This window comes from Gopherus evgoodei, chromosome 2, assembly GCF_007399415.2.
Source record: "Gopherus evgoodei ecotype Sinaloan lineage chromosome 2, rGopEvg1_v1.p, whole genome shotgun sequence".
NCBI lineage: Eukaryota > Metazoa > Chordata > Testudines > Testudinidae > Gopherus > Gopherus evgoodei.
The window spans coordinates 65,791,930-65,811,013 of record NC_044323.1 but is presented as its reverse complement, the minus strand read 5'-3'; the positions used below and the strand labels follow the sequence as shown (position 1 = coordinate 65,811,013).

The following is a 19,084-nucleotide window of genomic DNA, read 5'->3' as shown; positions in this document are numbered from 1 at the left end:
TGTGGCAGCTGGAGGATAGGCAAAGCTCAGCGTGCTCCAGCCACTTCCACTTTCTGTTTTAGCGCTATGTTGTACTAGATGTGTACCTACAGGAGACTTCCCCGTGTCAAGATAATCTCCATCAGAGGATTTACAGATGATTTCCATTGTATGTGTGAGTTGCACAAAGGGATGTGGACCAGCACACATAATGTAAAGCATCAGTCATTGTTGTTTGACCATTTAAAAATTATATGTGCAGCCCTCAGTCTGAAAAGATTGGACACCAGTATCTAGAAACTCCTTTTTACTAAGTTGATGTTGGAGAAGATTGGTATCTTTGACTAGTGTATTTTTTGCTGGGAGGGAGGTGAAATTAGTTGATTCATATATTAAGAACCCCTCTGGAATCTGAATTCATCCACCACAGTGATGCAAACCTTGCAAAGTCCGCTTGTCCCTCTATGGATGACCATTTTGGAGACAGTGGTGTCAGGCAAGGTGAGATGGATTGTTCCGCGAACAGAATTGAGAAATACTTTGTACTTTGGATGAGGCCTCCTAGGGGGTTAATGGGAGAGAGAGTGCGAAATAGAGGTATTGGAGAGGCAGCCCGTATTTGTAATCTAGGGACCACTTCTCAAATCAGATCACTAACTAGCTTTATGTGCCCTCTCGATGCGAGATGGGACACACATGTAGGGTCCATCCAGTTTGGGCTGAAGAAAGAGGGGAAGCATAGTGTGGGGGAAAATGTGGGGAGAACTGAAATTCGTCCCTGTGTAGTTCACTAATTCCAGTCACTAAAGAAATTCTTAAATTAAGGAAAAATTTGTTTCAATGTTTACTGTTGTAAATAACATAAACTTACTTCATGACATACAGCCTAATTACTGAAGGGCCGTTTGGTGAAGGGGTTGAATTTACATATGGTTTCAAAATATACTAACATATTTTTGTAGGCTTTGACATAGACACCCCAGATGATTTTGGCAGGACCTGCCTTCATGCAGCTGCAGCTGGAGGGTAGGTAGAAGCTCTGCCTTCACTTTTAATTTTTTTTCTTAAATCATTGACCCTGACAGCGTTTTACTCTTTTTTTTTTCCCCGAAGGAGCTTTGTAAGTATGAACATAATTTCAAGATGGCTTCTTTCTACAAGCTTTAAAAAGGCATAACTGCAATTTCTACTCAGTCATCAATATTTTATTGTAATGACCAAACACAATCAGTTACTCCTGGGGGAATTCCGCATCAATGCGCATGAGTAGAATTCATGTCCCCGACAGACTTCTTTGCTTCCCCACAGAAAAATGACATCTAATTGGGAAACAAAGGGAAGCCGCAAGAGTGGTCACACGCCCCTCCCCAGCAGTGTAGGCAGGTTGGTTCAGATGCTTGGAGCAACCAGTAGAGATGTAAATCACCTGCGGGATGGGCAGAGGTATGTGTGAGAGACACTGTCCCTCTTGCTCCCTATTGCAGCATATTCAACGTGGAAGGGCAGGGCTTTGGGGTGTTTCTGAGGAGGTAGGCGTGGGACAGGCTGTGTCCCTTCAGGCAGAACAGAATGCAGCAGCCTGCCTGCTTAGTGAATTGTTCCCATTGTCTTTGTGAATTCCCCCAGGAGTATAAAACAGGTGTAAAAGTTTTAAGGCTCCCTTGCATTACCAAAGTGGTTTAAAGGACAGTATGGCCTTGTAAATGCTTACGTTGCTTTCATGATTAGAATGGGTCTAACTTTTTGAGCTGAAAGAATTTCCTCTCTCTGAACAATGTTTACAGCTATCATCATAGTTTTCTTAGATAGTGTTCTTCATAATGCAGAATCAAAGATAGCATATGCATTGCAAACTTTTGTTTTTCCTGGCACTTATTAAAAGGCTTTAAAACAAACAAAAAATGTCTAAGTAAAAACTTGCCACAGGCTGAATCTTGGCATAAAAACTCTTTTAGCATGCATTCATTTTTTCTGTTATGTTTCTATCAAATTAGAAGTGTATTTACTACTGTAGAACAATGCTCTTGTTGATTTCAAAAGGCACACTGCATAAACATCAGCATTCCTACATTTGGACCAAGGACAGTTTATGGTCCTTAAAGTTGTTGAAGAAAATATTAAAGTCTGTTTTTGGTGGTGTTTTGTATGCAAAATATAGTTTGAGTCATTATCAATAAAAATATTGTTGTGTGATAAATAACTGTGCAGCAATTCTGATAGTTTGTAAAGGGAACTGTGTGCGTAAAAATAATTTAATTTGCAATCAATGTTCCATTAATTTAACAGTAATTTGGAGTGCCTAAACCTTCTGCTCAACACTGGTGCAGACTTCAACAAAAAGGACAAATTTGGGAGGTAGGACACAACATTCTAAGTTTGTGGATTTTAGAACTTTATTAAAACATGCACATAAGTAGCACAATGATTCTGTGTGAAGAAGCCCATATTCCTTCACAATACATTCCTTTTGGAGTGATTGTATTCATAATAAATTATTGGGATCCCATTGAGCTACTGGAACCAATTTAGTCTAAGCATCTTATTGAAAGTGTATAATTATGGAAAAGTCACAAGATTTGATTTGTTACATTCTGTTAAATAGTTGTTTTGTGTATTTTAATACGTATTTGTTTTTTCTTTCAAATTGTCCAATTAATCTCATATGTTACTGTAACTTTAGTAAAGATATTTTTGGTGTAAGGCGCATCCTGGTGGGTTAAAGTGGTTCTCAACCTGTAGATTGATATCTCGTCATTAACCCATCTGTCAAGGCTATAAATGCTCTTCAACAACCCGTTCACTTTGCCACTTCTGAACGTTTTGCAATCTTCTGTATTTTTTAAAGTAAAATCTAAGTTCTTTAAATAAAATAACATTCCTTTTTACCTCCATCAATCCCTTCTTCATATAACTTTCTCTTGCTTTTACTCTCTCATGCTTTTACTTTCTTCAAATAACTATTGCTAGCGCCAGATTGTTGTTTAAGTGCAGACAGTGTGGTTAGTGCTTGTGCAAGACACTAATTAAAGACAGCCAAAGAGATTACAGTCCAAAAGACTGACAACTAAGAAGAGATGCTCTGGATGAACCAGAGACAAGAATTTATCATAATTTAAAAATATTGTTCATAGCATCAATGGTTTAGTGGAAATGGTCCCTCAGTCCTTGGCTGAGTGACAGGAGTAGGACTCCAGCAGAAGTATTTGACTATGAATCATGTCTCCTTTTGAAGTCCTACTTGCACCCTTGGCTGAGGATAGAAGGGTTAACTGTAGTAGTTTTCCCCGTGGAAGCTGCACTTAAATTTTTGTTGGGCTGCTGATTGTATTTGGACCAGGAGTAAGATTATTTGACGTTCTTATTTATAGTGTAGAGATGAAGAAAAGATCTGTGGGGAAAGAGATTAAAAAACAAAAAAAGAGGTATGATAGGTAGGGAGGCGATAAAGGGGATCAGAGTAATGTGGTAACTTTAAAAAAAACAAGATATAGGGCAAAATTTTCAAAGCACCTAAGTCCCTTTGCAACAGTGACTTAGGCTACTAAGTCACTTTTGAAAATGGAACTGAGGGCATGTCTACACTGCCTTGACGTTTGGACTAAAAAGTAGTTGTGTGCACTGCTACTGAAAGTGCTGCTTTGGAACTCTCCCATGTGGAAGCTGCAGACCTGAACTTAAAGATCCAAAGTTCACACTCTTTGAAGAAGTCTGTTAGTGCAAACTTGGAACCTTCAAATTCGTGTCCACATCGGGAACTGTGGTGCACACTGCTATTCACAATCCCTCTGTCCAAATTGCGGGGTAGTGTAAACATGCTCTTAGACCCCTCAGTCACTTGGGGTCAAGCACCTAAGTCACTGACTTCTGAAAATTGTTTATATAATATATTATGTTTTGTAAGGGTTTTTCCCCCTAGGCTTAGTAATTCATCAATACTATATTTTCATATGAAATTCAAATTTCAAGTTTCTTTAAAATCAAATGCATATTTTAAAAAAATCATAATTTGTTTTATTTTCTATACAAGCATATATTTTTGGTACATTAAGACAGGATGAAACAAATAGACACTCCGTAGGACTCCACATTAGACCTCAGTTCTGTCCTCAAAACCCTACTGAGCACTGCACACAAAACTACTTTAAATGTTCTGCAGGAAGGGTTAAATTTCACCAGTTGAATTTTTTGTTCTGGTCTTTCTTGATGGCTTTGCACTATGGATGATCAGATTTGCTCGTATTTTGTCAGTGAATGGCCTAAAATTAAATTGTTTGAACAAACATGTTTCAGTAATTCTTTCTTTCATTTTCCTGTGCACATATGTAAACCTCTCAACACACACAAGCTGTCCATGTATTGGCCGACAAGTATGTATCCTGGACTGCCATTACACTTCTTTAAATGATTTTTACTGAACCATGTAATATTTACATATATTAGAAATGAATTATTCAGCCAATAACAAAATAGAATATAAACATGTTTTTAAAATTTCATTTTATTTTGCATTTTTGTCATTAATCTGTTGCATGTCTTTCTCTTGTATTTGAATGTATACTAAAGAACTCCACTTCATTATGCTGCTGCCAATTGTAATTACCAGTGCCTGTTTGCCCTTGTGGGATCTGGAGCTAGTGTGAATGACCTTGACGAGAGGGGTTGTACACCATTGCACTATGCAGCTGCATCAGACACAGATGGCAAGTAAGTGTCATGGCTTATACAAAAGGGTGAATATTTAAAGACTTCAGAGCTCCATATTTTGTTTGCTTACTTTCTATAATCATATATGTCAAATGTAATATTTATATTTCTTTGAAGATGGCTAAATGGAATGTGATGATTGAGCTGTTAATAATATAAGAAATTCTTTGGTTTAAACATGTCCATGTCTGTGTGTGTGTGTGTGTGTGTCTCTCTCCCCGCTTCTCTTTGCCTCCCCTCTCATCCTCCCCACCCCCACCATTACAGCAAGGTGTATTGTAATCTTTTGGATTTTAATGTTGAAGTCTTAATGGGCTATATACTGTGGATTAAATTCCTGCTCTGCACAAAATAAATGTGATCTGGGTCTTGGTGGCTTGAGACTTCCTCATAACTATACTAAAAGAGGTGTTTTTTTTTAAAATTCTGATATTTAAGCTCTAGAGGACTTGAGGCAATATGTTTCAAGTGATAGGTCCTTTACTCTGCCATTTGTTTCCCTTGCTGGATCACCAGAGTTAATATTGTAAAATCAGTCTGAGTTATCCTTGTCCTGAAGTAGGCTGAATGAAAAATATTTATTTAAATACATAAACATTTTAACATTTATAGGTGAAGATTGCTTTATGACATTTGTCTTCATTATGGTAACAGTAAAAAGGATTCTCTTGTTGTAGTTGCCAAGTTTTGTCAAATTTGTTGTTTTTTTTAACTATGATGTGCTCAGAAGCTTTTTGTATTCCATCAGAACTAAAAAGACTGCCATTTCTCTGGGACTGTACAAGCAGAGATGTTCCACATAAAGCTTGCAGGCTCAAGACCCAACATGTAGATGTAACAAAGAAAAAGAGAGAGGGTGATGTAACAGTGAGAGGAACATATGATGCAGAATAGCTGTGCATAACTTGTTAGGCTTTTTTGAAGTGTAAATAAAGAGTAGATCTGGGGTCGGCAACCTTTCAGAAGTGTTGTGCCGAGTCTTCAATTATTCACTCTAATTTAAGGTTTCGCAGGCCGGTAATACATTTTAATGTTTTTAGAAGGTCTCTTTCTCCAAGTCTATAATATATAACTAAACTATTGTTGTATGTAAAGTAAATAAGGCTTTTAAAATGCTTAAGAAGCTTCATTTAAAATTAAATTAAAATGCAGAGCTCCCCCCCCCCCCCCAGACTGGTGGCCAGGACCCAGGCAGCGTGAGTGCCACTGAAAATCAGCTCGTGTGCCGACTTCGGCACCCGTGCCATAGGTTGCCTATCCCTGGAGTAAATGATACCAGTAATTGCCACTGGCCATTTGAATAGCACTTAAGTTTATGTACCCATTTCATGTAAAGTCTAGGTTTTTTGATTGTTTACCTGCTACTTCTCTGTTAGGTATATAATCCCACGTCCTGCTGGCAGTTGTTATGGGGTATTTACTTTAATTATCACTTGGAATCTTGGAGCTTGGAATGATTTCACAGTTGCTCTCAAAGGGTTTGTCTACATTACCCGCTGGATTGACAGGCAGCGATCGATCCAGTGGAGGTCGATTTATCGTGTCTAGACTACACATGATACATCGACTGCTGACCACTCTCCCGTCGACTCTAGTACTCCACCAGGGCAAGAGGTGCAGGCGGACTCAACGGGAAAGTGTCAGCCATTGACTTACCATGGTGAAGACACTGCCGTAAGTAGATCTAAGAATGTTGACTTCAACTACGTTATTCACGTAGCTGAAGTTGCATAACCGCCCTCCAGTGTAGACCAGGCCAGAGACATCAATGCCTCAGTACCAGAGTGAGTCTTCAGGTTACATTATTTTGCCAGCTGTCTTGCAGAAGCTAGAGGATGAATTATGATAGTAATAGTTTGGTGCCTTTGGGAAATAACACAGAGAATGATCTCCAAAATCCCTGAAATGTTATTGTTCCGATGAACAGTTGGCTCTCTGGAAGACCAACTGCCACGTAGTATAACCTGAGAAGCAGCTTTTTGAGTGGATGCAGCAATATGCTTAAGATCAGTTGGGAAACAAGTTCTGTCCAGCTCACATTCAAAAGGAGATTAATAATAATAGTAATAATAAAAACAAATAAAACTAGAAATTAATATTGGGCTGGAATATAAATGCTGGAGACAATGTCAGATAAGTGATCTACATAGAATCTCTGGAACATTTGTGTGTTCTTTCATAAAGTTTGTGCAGATGTTCCCAAAGTTGACTTTCTGGAACAGTGACCCACTTCCTGAAAGACCTTCTCCTCATTTATAAAAAGAATTGATTGATCACAGGATGACTGTGAGCTTCCATGAAAATGCTATGTGATGCAGCCATGAAAAAAGGCTAGGATGCATCAGGCAAGGTATTTCTACTAGAGAAAGGAAAGTGTTAGTATCATTTTACAAGGCACTGGTGAGATCTCACCTGGAATACTATGTGCAATTCTTATCTCCCATGTTTAAGAAGGATGAATTCAAACTGGAACCAGATGATCTGATGATGGAAAACATACTTATGAGAGGAGATTCAAAGAGCTTGGCTTGTTTAGCCTAATCGAAAGAGGGCTGAGGGGAGATATGATCGCTCTCTACAAATACATAAGAGGAATAATTGCCAGGGAGAGAGAGGAGTTATTTAAATTAAATGCAAATATTGACACAAGAACAAATGGATATGAACTGGCCATCAACATGTTCAGGCTTGAAATTATACAAAGGTTTCTTAACCATCAGAGGAGTGAAGTTCTGGAACAGCTTTCCAACGAGAGCAGTGGGGGCAAAAAAAAATCTAATTGGCTTCAAGACTAGGCTTGATAAATTTATGGAAGAGATGGTATGATGATGTTGCCTACAATGGCAACTAACTGATCTACGACTGCTAGCAGCAAATATCTCAAACAGTTGGTGATGGGACACTAGATGGGGAGGGCTCTGAGTTACTACAGAGAATTCTTTCCCAGGTGTTTGGCTGGTGGGTCTTGCCCACATGCTCAGTGTAACTGATCACCATATTTGGGGTTGGAAAGGAATTTTCTCCTGGGTCAGAGCAGCAGAGACCCTGGGTTTTTTTTGCTTTCCTTTGTGGCATGGGGTACAGGTCACTTGCAGGCTTAAAGTATTGTCAGTGGTGGATTCTCTGACTTAACTTTAGTCTTCAGTAACTCATCCATAGATTAGGAGTCTATTGCAGGAGTTGGTGGGTGAGGTTCTGTGGCCTGCAATGTGCAAGAGGTCAGATTAGATGATCATGATGGTCCCTTCTAACCTTAAAGTCTGAGTCTGACCTTGTCTTCACTAGAACTTACTTTGGTATAATTTATGTCACTCAGTGGTGTGAATAATCCGCAACCCTGAGTGACGTAAATTATACCAGGCAAAGTGCCAGTATAGACAGTGGTATGTCAGTGGGAGAGGTTCTCCTGCCAACATAACTACTGCCTCTCCTGAGAAGTGGAATATTTAAGTGATGGGAGAGTTCTCTCCCATCAGCTTAATGTGTCTCCACCACAAGCGCTACATCAGCGCAACTGCATCAGTGTAGCTGCACTGCTGTAAGTACTGTAGTGTTATATGTAGTCTGTCTCTGGAGTATGTTTAACAAATACTTGTATTCCTGGGAATCAAACTAGCAAGTTTTACGTCTGTATCAGATAAATTACTTGAAAAAATGAAAGTTATAAAACAATAGGGATAAGCTTTTGTAAAGGAAAGTCCTGCTTCTCCAACCTTTTGAGTCATCAAGCCAGCAAATAAATGAGAGAGGTAGACATAATTTAATATGGACTTAGTGCTGTGGATGAGGTGTACCACGTGTAGTGATAGGTACGTGTAGGATCCATGGATCTTGAAAGATGTGTTGTTTGGGGCATTTAGTGCACTATGTGGGTAAACCAGACAATCACTATGCTTTCAAATAAACTCGCACAGAAAAATGATAAAAGACAAAAACACCCTATCACCTCTGGATGAACACTTTTCACAAAGCAGTCACTCTATATCTGGCCTACCAGTCCTCATCCTCAAAAGAAACCTGCACAACGCTTTCAAAAGACAACACTGGGAGCTTAAATTCATTATTCTGCTAGACACTAAAAAAGTCATGGACTGAAAAGACACATTAGATTTATGGCTTATTTCACAATCTATAACCCACTAACCTCCTCTTTTTATCTTATGACTGCTGAGGTATTAACAGATCACTCTACCATGAATGGTCCCTTACAATCCATGCTAATTACAGTACTTATGCTAAACGATCTGCTCCACCTTGAATTTTAGTGTGACATATCATTCCTAGACCTGAACAAGAAATTTTACTTGGGATATATCAACCTTCATGCGACAAGGCATAAGCCAGCCGTTGGCTGTCTGGGGTTAGGAAGACATTGTCTCCCTAGCCATATTATATTTGTATATGTCTGTTGTGATGGTCTTACATCCTCCTCTACATCTTCTGGTACTGCTTTCTGTCCTTCTGAATACTGGGATACATGGACCACTGTGTTATATAGTAAGGCAAGGCAATTTGATGCTCTTATTTGTTGCATATAATAAAATTGAACTTTTTTGGATTTTCAAGGCAAGTACTAGTTTACCAATTAGTGAAAAGCTGATTTTTAACATTAGTAATATAGTTATCATTTGTCACTTCACACAGGTGCCTGGAATACTTACTAAGAAATGATGCAAATCCAGGGATCCGAGACAAACAAGGATACAATGCAGTTCATTATTCTGCTGCTTATGGTCATCGCTTGTGTCTTGAACTGGTAACAAAAAACAAACCAAAAAAACCCAACTACCATGGAATAGTTACTGTCTACTTGTAGAGTTCTTCTAGGCTAGGCTGCTGGCCTGGAATTTAAGACCCAGGTTTAATTCCCTGCTCTGTGCAACCTTCCACGTATGTTGCACAAGTCACTGAGTCTGTCTGTCTGTTCCCTAACTGTGAAGGTGGGATAACAGTACTACTTTACCTCACAGAAGTGTTGTGAGGATAAAAACATTAGAGATTATGACGCATTTGCATACTATGGTAATAAAGGCCATGTAAATAACGTAGAGACAATCAAATGATTGAAAGGATTGTTGATCTAGGTTGGGGTGGGCAAACTTTTTGGCATAAGAGCGACACTGGGGTTGCAAAACTGTATGGAGGGCCAGGTACGGAAGGCTGTGCCTCCCCAAACAGCCTGGCCCCCACCCCCTATCTGCCCCCTCCCACTTCCTGCCCCATGACTGCCTCCCTCAGAACCTCTGGCCCATCCCTCCCCATCCTGCTCCTTGTTCCCTAACCCCCCTGCTCCTGACACCACTCCTATCAACCCCCTTCCTCCCGCTGCCTGTCCCCTGATTGCCCCAACTCCTATCCACACCCCTGCCCCCTGACAGGCCACCTAGGACTCCCACTTTTATCCAACCTCCCCCCCCGTTTCCCATCCCCTGACCGACCCCCCCCCCCGAACCTCCACCCTACCCAACTGCTCCCTGTCCTCTGACTGCCCCCCAGGGCCCCCTGCCTCTTATCCAACCCCCTAGCCCTCCCCCTTACCGTGCTGCTCAGAGCAGCGTGTCTGGCAGCTGCGCCATCCGGTCAGAGCTAGACACACTTGCTCTGCTCAGCAGGAGCGCGCTGCTTCGCTGCCCAGAGCACTGCCCATGCAGCGGTGTGGCTGCGGGGGAGGGGCCAGGAGCTAGCCTCTCTGGCTGGGAGCTCAAGGGCCAGGCAGGACAGTCCCACGGGCTATAGTTTGCCCACCTCTGTTCTAGATAGTGGGATAACACTGAATATTTTTCGTTTAAATTATAATTTCTTCTTCAAGTGCTTGCTCATATCCATTCCAGTTAGGTATGCGCGCACTGCGTGCACGTTCGTTGGAAGATTTTTACCCTAGCAACACTTGGTGGGTTGGTTGGGCGCTCCCTGGCGTGGCGCCGCCATGGTGCTGGATATATACCCCTGCTGACCCAACCGCCCCTCATACGGCCCGTGTTGGTCGTTGGAACAGTGGAATGTGGTTTTACTGACCTCCACCTCCCTAGCTACTCATAGTTCTCTAGTTATTTTGTTGTGTATATAGTTCAAAGTTATATAGTTATAGTTCATTTTTATTGTTCATAGTTAGTGTATAGTTAAGAGGGGTTCAGGGATTAGCCCCTTCCCCACACCTGGTGCCGGGGCCCATGCCCGGTTCACCGGGTTTCAAACTGTGCTCGGCCTGTCAGAAGCCAGTGCCAACAGGAGATCCACACAACTCCTGCCTTAAGTGCCTTGGGGAATCTCACCTGACAGATAAGTGTCGCATTTGCAAGGCTTTTGAGCCGAGAACAAAAAAGGAGCGGGACTTTCGGCTAAAGCAGCTCCTCGTGGAGGCCGCTCTTACCCCTCTGCCTTCGGCACCAAGCACTGGTCAATCAGCGGGCAGAAACACCTCCTCGGCACTGGACCACGCCGGTACTGCCAAGGCCTCTCAGCACCGGCCGTCGTCGCCACCAAAATTGACTCTGCACCACTCCCTCTCCCCGAGGTCAAGAGAGCCTAAGATTCCTGCTGCTTCCATGCCACCTGCACCACAGCCGGAGAACTCGTCTAAGTCGGATCGCTCGGCACCGAAATCTGCCGCGGCACCGACGACGTCGGCACCGTCGATTCTGGTCCCATGAGGGCCATCGAGTCCGGTGCCTGTCAGCTCCCCGGTGCGAGCTGTGGTTGAGCTTACTATTCCATCGATGCCGGAAACATTCTCAACAGCGAGGGATCTGATTGCCATGACAGTCGACGCTGCCTCAACCCCTGGCACCGCCGGTGCGGGTAATACAGTCCATTGGCAAACCTGCCGTGATAAGACCATCCTCTGTCGGCACAGCAGAGCGGCACCATTCACAATCATGGTCCCGCAGAAATTCCAGGTCCCGTCGGCGCTCCCGACACCGCTCGCAGTCCCGGTACCGTTCTCCTCCTCAGTACCAGTCACACTCGTGGCACCGGTCAGTATCCTGTTTGCTGGCGCACTACTCTCGGCACCGTTCCAGCTCCCGACGCCGCTCTGGGCACCATGACTCCCGTAGCTGCTCCCAACGTCGAGCCTCGAGATCTCTGTCAACCTCCCGGCACCGCTTCAGTTGCAGGTCCTGATCTCGTTCCCAGTACCGGTATGCTTCCCGGTACTGGTCCCTGGTGCCGAGTAGGGCAAGGTCCGCTAGAGACAGAGACTCTGCCCAGGGCTTTTCAGCATCTCCATGGCCATCCAGACACGCATCTGTGTCGTCCCATGCGGACAGCTCTTATGCTCAGGACCGCGATTCTCTGCCCAGGCCCAGGACCAAGGACCCCATCAGTGGTCTTTCTGGACACCTTGGACGTACCACCAGGCCCAAGGCGTACCACTAGTTCCGTCCCGCTGTGTCTCGTCAGAGCACCGAGTGCCAGAGGAGATGGTTAGCCATCCCCCTCCGACTGCTGCAGAGGAAGCCCCAGTTCAACCACCGGACTCCCAGGTTCCTCTGGAGCAGGAGGTCGCCCAAGAGCAACAGGCCACCCAGGACCCGCTCATCGCCAGCATCTCCTCTTCATCTTCTCCAGATGAGGTGGTGGCAGGAACATCCTCCTCGGGCCCTCCTCCAATTGACCTGAGAGCCCATCAGGACCTCCTAAGGAGGGTAGCACTCAATATGAACCTCCAGGTGGAGGAGGTCCTGGAGATAGAGGACCTGATAGTGGACATTCTATCGGCGGTTGCCCCCACTAGAGTGGCCCTACCGTTTATTCGGACCATCCAGGCAAATGCCGATACTATATGGCAGTCCCCAGCCTCTATCCCTCCTGTGGCCAGGGGAGTCGAGTGTAAATATATGGTACCCTCTAAAGGGTATGGGTACTTGTATGTCCATCCTCCTCCCTGGTCACTAGTCATCCAGTCCGTTAATGAGAGGGAATGCCACGGCCAGGAGGCGCCAGCCCCGAAATCGAAGGAGGCTAGGCGAATGGACCTACTTGGCTGCAACATGTACTCGGCAGGGGCCCTGCAGCTCTGGGTGGCAAATCAACAAGCCTTGCTTAACTGCTATAATTATAACACCTGGGTGGCGGTGGGTAAGTTTACGGAGCTTCTCCCTCAAGACTCCCGCCAGGAGTTCGCTGCCCTCTTGGAGGAAGGGAGAAAGGTGGCCAGAACTTCCCTCCAGGCCTCGTTGGATGCAGCCGACTCAGCAGCCAGGACTGTGGCCTCAGGTGCTGCCATGAGGCGCATCTCATGGCTTCAGATTTCAAACCTCCTACCGGAGCTGCATTATACCATTCAGGACTTGCAATTTGATGGTAAAGGCCTCTTCTCGGAAAAGACTGACCCCAAGCTGCAAAGCCTGAAGGATAACAGGGTCATAATGCACTTTCTCGGCATACATACGCTGGTGACTCTTTCCATCCCCAGCCTCACCGCCCATACTCTGTGCCTAGACAAAGACAGGACTTTGGCAGGCGGTGCAGCTGAGGTGGTCTCAGTCGACCGTCAGGACCCCAAGGGGGCCAAAATCAAGGTCCCTCGAAACCATCACCGGGACCAAAGACGAACTTTTGAAGGTGCGCCCAAGGGCGGCATACCAGTTACAGGCCAGGATCCCTCTCCTCCCTTCTCCAACCGTCTCCCCTACTTCCTCCCAGCGTGGTCCCAGTTAACTTCAGATCGCTGGGCCCTACACACGGTGGAGTATGAGTGCCACCTCCAATTTATTTCAACCCCGCCCTCCCACCCTGTCCCTCTTCAGGGACCCCTCTCACGAGCAATTCCTCTTTCAAGAGGTGCAGACGCTCCTCGCCATAGGAGCCATAGAGGAGATACCGATGGATAAAAGGGGCAAGGGTTTTACTCCCGTTATTTCCTAATCCCCAAGTCGAAGGGAGGTCTCAGACCTATCCTAGACCTGCGAGGACTCAACCAGTTTATCATAAAGTTGAAGTTCCTCCTGGTATCCCTGGGACCATTATCCCGTCCTTGGATCCTGGTGACTGGTATGCTGCCCTCAATATGAAGGACGTGTATTTTCACATTGCCATCTTTCCTCCGCACAGGAGATACCTCCGCTTTGTAGCCAACCGTCAGCACTTCCAGTTTACGGTCCTGCCGTTTAGCCTTTCTGCAGCCCCAAGGGTATTTACAAAGTGTATGGCCGTAGTCGCCGCCTACCTCCACCGACGTCAGATACACGTTTTTCCGTATCTGGGCGATTGGCTCATCCGAGGGGCCTCCGAGACACACATCACTCAGCATGTGGGTATCGTCAAGGACCTATTCACACGTCTAGGCCTGATGATCAATATCGAAAAATCCACTCTGGTTCCCACGCAGAGGTTAGACTTCATAGGAGCTATCCTGTACTCCAATCTAGCCGGAGCCTGCTTACCACAGCCGCGGTTTCAGACGATGGCAACAATCATCCGAGGTCTACAAACTTTCCCGACGACCTCGGCTTGCACTTGTCTCGGTCTCCTGAGTCACATGACTGCCTGCACGTTTATAACCAAACACTCTAGTCTCCGCCTCCATCCTCTCCAAGTTTGGCTCAACTCGGTATACCGCCCGGGCAGGGACACAATAGTCACCATTCCCCCGAGCACCCTAGGCTCCCTAGAATGGTGGCTAACTCCCTCCCTGGTGTGTGCAGGGATGCCGTTCCATCCACCCCAACCCTCAATGTCCCTGACGACGGACGCGTCCTCTTTCGGCTGGGGTGCTCACCTTGGTCACCTTCGTACTCAAGGCCTTTGGTCTTCTCAGGAGCTGGCATTCCACATAAATGTCCAAAAATGAGAGCAGTCCACCTGGCATGCCAGGCGTTCCAGCAACAGTTGCAAGGCCGTTGTGTCTCAGTGTTTACAGACAACACAACGGCCATGTACTACATAAACAAACAGGGAGGGACATGGTCCTGCCCCCTTTGTCAGGAAGCCATCCGGCTTTGGGACATCTGTATAGCCCACTCGATAGACCTGGTAGCGTCTTTTTTCTCCCAGGGGGTTGGAACACTCTGGCAGATCGACTCAGCAGATCCTTCCTGTCTCACGAGTGGTCGATTCGTCCAGACATTATTCATTCTGTTTTCCGGAAGTGGGGCTTTCCCTGTATAGACCTCTTTGCTTCCCACGAGAACAGGAAATGCCAGAGGTTCTGCTCCTTCCAAGGCCTCTCCCCGGGCTCGATCTCGGTCACTTTCCTGATGCCGTGGATGAGCCAACTGCTTTACGCCTTTCCACCGTTCCCGCTGGTTCACAGGGTCCTGATAAAGCTCCGCAGGGACAGAGCTCGCTTGATCATGATCGCTCCAGCGTGGCTCAGGCACCACTGGTACACCACGTTGCTCGACCTGTCGATAGCCAACCCAATTACCCTGCCACTCCACCCAGACCTCATAACTCAGGACCACAGCAGGCTTCACCACCTGGAACTGCAGGCTCTTCACCTCACGGCATGGCTGCTGTGTGGCTAAACCAGTCAGAGTTACGTTGCTCTGAATCGGTACGACAAGTTCTCCTGGGTAGCAGGAAGCCTTTCACCCGGTCAATGTACCTGTCCAACTGGAAGCGTTTCTCCTGCTGGTGTGAAACGCTTAATCTTACTCCCACTGAGGTCTTGATCCCCTCTATTTTGGACTATCTCTGGACTCTCAAACAGCAGGGCCTAGCAGTATCATCACTGAGGGTGCACTTGGCAGCCATCTCTACCTTCCACCCAGGCGAAGGTGGTCGTTCCACGTTCTCACACCCTATGGTTTCGAGGTTCCTCAAGGGCTTGGAGCACTTATACCCTCAAGTACGCCGCCCAGACCCGTCCTGAGACCTCAACCTGGTTTTAACCAGACTTATGTCTCCCCCTATTCGAACCGTTAGCAACCTGCTCGCTACTATACCTGTCTTGGAAGACAGCTTTCCTCATAGCCATTACATCGGCCAGATGAGTCTCCGAGCTTAGGGCTCTTACGGTGGATCCGCCATACACTGTGTTCCACAAGGACAAGGTGCAGTTGCAACCACACCCGGCTTTCCTCCCTAAGGTGGTTTCGGCCTTTCATGTTAACCAGGACATCTTTCTCCAGGTTCTCTTCCTGAAGCCACACTCAACGCGACGGGAGCAACAATTGCACTCCCTGGACGTCTGTAGAGTGCTCGCATTTTATATTGAGCGGACAAAACCGTTTTGTAAAATGCCCCAACTCTTTCTCCTGGTAGCAGACCAAATGAAAGGCCCACCTGTTTCCTCTGAGGATCTCATCTTGGGTGATGGCGTGCATCCGCACTTGTTTATGATTTGGCTCATATTTCCCCAAGCCACATCACCCCGCATTCTACCAGGGTTCAGGCTTCATCTGCCACCTTCCTGGCTTGTGTACCTATCCACCACCTAGGTAAGGCTTGGGAATCACCTAACTGGAATGGATATGAGCAAGCACTCGAAGAAGAAAAGACGGTTACTCACCTTTGTAACTGTTGTTCTTCAAGATGTGTTGCTCATATCCATTTCAAACCCGCCCTCCTTCCCCACTGTCGGAGTAGCCGGCAAGAAGGAACTGAGGGGCAGTTGGGTCGGCTGGGATATATATCCGGCGCCATAGTGGCACCACTCCAAGGGGCGCCCAGCCGACCCACCGAGTGTTGCTAGGGTAAAAATCTTCCGACGAATGTGCTCGCGGCACGCGCACACCTAACTGGCATGGATATGAGCAACACATCTCGAAGAACAACAGTTACAAAGGTGAGTAACGGTCTTTTTTCTTCTGTTAGCTAATATATTAAAACCACTGAGATATATTAACTGAGTTAATATGAGCTTATGTGGATTAAAAACAAGAGCATAATACATTTTAGCTGAGAGAAATTTATGTATTTGAAAGCGAAGGACCTAATTTTGAAATATTTTGATCATAATGTTGCAGTGACTAATGGCTACATAAATTTAAATAACAGCTTCACAGCAGATTTAGAGCAGCACTTGGCACATAAGTGTACGATTTGACTTTTATTTTATCTCTTGTTTTATCATGTTTAGAGTTAGTACTTGCATTTTCAATTTTTTCAAGCCTCTTGAACTAAAACAATTTTTTTTTAAATTTCAGATTGCAAGTGAAACTCCTCTAGATGTTGTAAGTGTGTACGCTTTATCATCATTAAAGTATTGTATAGCAAAATGGAGCATTCTGTCTCAGAATACTATTGTTTATCCTAGTGTGTCCAGCTGTGTGCTTTCCAGTGAACAGACGTGCATTTTATACTACTACTACTTCTTATTATGACTTATTGTATTACCATAGCACCTACGAGCCTTAGTCGTGGACCAAGAACCTGTTGTGCTAGGTGCAGTACAAACAGGACAAAAGACAGTCCCTGCCCCAAGAGGCTTACAATCTCAGTACTTGCAATTCAGAAAATATAATATTTGTATTTAAAAATTGCCTAATTACAATTGCTTTTCAAGTACAGTCGAATTTCAGTGACTGGAACCATTCTTTCTAACAAACTGATAGGTCCCTGTCTGTTGTTTGAGTTATCCAGATGTATTGAATGGTTTCCAAGCATTTTGAATAGTTGGGATTCTGCTGTATTATAGAATCATAGAACTGGAAGGGACCTCAAGAGGTCATCTAGTCCAGTCTTCTGCACTCAAGGCAAGATTATGTATTTATACCATCCATGATAGATGTTTCTCCAACCTGCTCTTAAAAATTCCCAATGATGGAGATTCCACAACCTCCCTAGGTAGTTTATTCCAGTGCTTAACCACACTGTTTTTCCTAATGTCCAACCTAAACCTCCCTTGCTGCAATTTAAGCCCGTTGCTACTTGTCCTATCCTGAGAGTTTAAGAACAATTTTTCTCCCTCCTCCTTGTAACAACCTTTTATGTACTTAAAAACTTATGTCCCCTCTCAGTCTTCTCTTCTCCAGACTGAACAAACACAGTTTCTTCAATCTTCCCTCACAGGTCATCTTTTCTAGACCTTCAGTCATTTTTGTTGCTCTTCTCTAGACTTTCTCCAATTTGTCCACATATTTCCTGAAATGTGGCGCCCAGAACTGGACACACTACTCCAGTTGAGGCTAATCAGCGCAGAGTAGAGCAGAAGAATTACTTCTCATGTCTTGCTTCCAACACTCCTGCTAATATATGATGTTTGCTTTTTCTGCAACAGTGTTACACAGTTGACTCATATTTAGCTTGTGATCCACTGTGACCTCCAGATCCCTTTCCACAGTACTTCTTCCTAGGCAGTCATTTCCCATTTTGTATCAACTGCAGTCCTGAAAAAGAATCTGCATTAATATACCAAGAAAATTTTGAATGGGCCACCACAAGGGGGAAAACAGGGATTTTTAAACTCATTTTATAATATTATATGTACCTTGATTCACCTCTTTCTTTTCATGTAAATTTGTGGTTTTCCTCTCCTCCTCTTTGCTACTGAGGATTACTTCCATCAGGCTTTTCATGTCTATTTTCTTAATTGCTTTTCCTTCTCCTTCTCCTTCCTTACCATATGTTCCCCACCTGTTCAGTGTTCCTTACTGAATAAGTTGTTTGTTTGCTTTTATTTAAAAAAGAAAATACCTTATTTGGGAAAAATTTCTTATTTAAATAGTTCAATCTGAAGCCAAATGAAACACTAGCCAGTTGGGCAGGGGAGACGCAGGAAAAGTGTTGCCTTTACAGCCCAAAGCCTTTAAAAGATTGATATAGTCATTTATACAATACTTGGGGGGTGGAAGGAATACCATGTCTGTGGAATTTTGTGTATTTTAATCTGTAAGTGGTGAGGGATAGCAATTTCCATACTGTTGTTGGAGAGTGTATTTAAAAATAGTTTTGTTGCATTTAATCTAAATTTGTATTTCTTCCAGCTAATGGAAACATCAGGTACTGACATGCTGAATGATTCCGACAACAGAGCACCAATTAGTCCATTGCACTTAGCTGTAAGTATTTCATTCACTATCGATTGTTGGTCTACTGAATCATATAGATATATGCACAACAATTTTTTGATTGATACAAGATAGTTTTGATTCACGCCATAGCTTTGTTTGCAGTCAATAACAATAGTTTACAATTACTACTATACATGCTCTCTTACGTGAGTTGCATAAGATTTTGTGTATCAATTGTAAATGTGCTCTTAGAGAAACACTGTCAACATCAAATCTGTTCAGTATTAAAAAAAAAGTTAAAACTGGTTTAAAGTACTGTAACTGCTGCTGAGCCCCCTGCCATTTTTTTTATTATTTTAGAGTCACCTTGTTCTATTTTTAAAAATGTTTTTCTCTCCCCTGTTGTTCATGAAAGACATTCACAAATTATCAGGGAACTGATACACAGGGAAAACAGTGAAACTGATCATATAAAAGTGCAGTGAAATGCAAAGTAAGCAAGC

The 19,084-nt window shown here is 44.3% G+C and overlaps 1 protein-coding gene across 2 annotated transcripts in view; it reads left to right on the top strand.

Moving 5' to 3' along the window:
• Nucleotides 1–19,084, top strand: part of ANKRD28 (ankyrin repeat domain 28) — a 233,907-nt gene that overhangs the window by 170,602 nt on the left and 44,221 nt on the right. For both annotated transcript variants that reach the window (XM_030550866.1, XM_030550867.1), the window contains exons 12-17: nucleotides 942–1,005; nucleotides 2,266–2,334; nucleotides 4,543–4,683; nucleotides 9,328–9,439; nucleotides 16,776–16,802; nucleotides 18,555–18,629. In XM_030550866.1, the coding sequence (XP_030406726.1) occupies nucleotides 942–1,005; nucleotides 2,266–2,334; nucleotides 4,543–4,683; nucleotides 9,328–9,439; nucleotides 16,776–16,802; nucleotides 18,555–18,629 (488 nt within the window). The remainder of the gene's footprint in view (nucleotides 1–941; nucleotides 1,006–2,265; nucleotides 2,335–4,542; nucleotides 4,684–9,327; nucleotides 9,440–16,775; nucleotides 16,803–18,554; nucleotides 18,630–19,084) is intronic.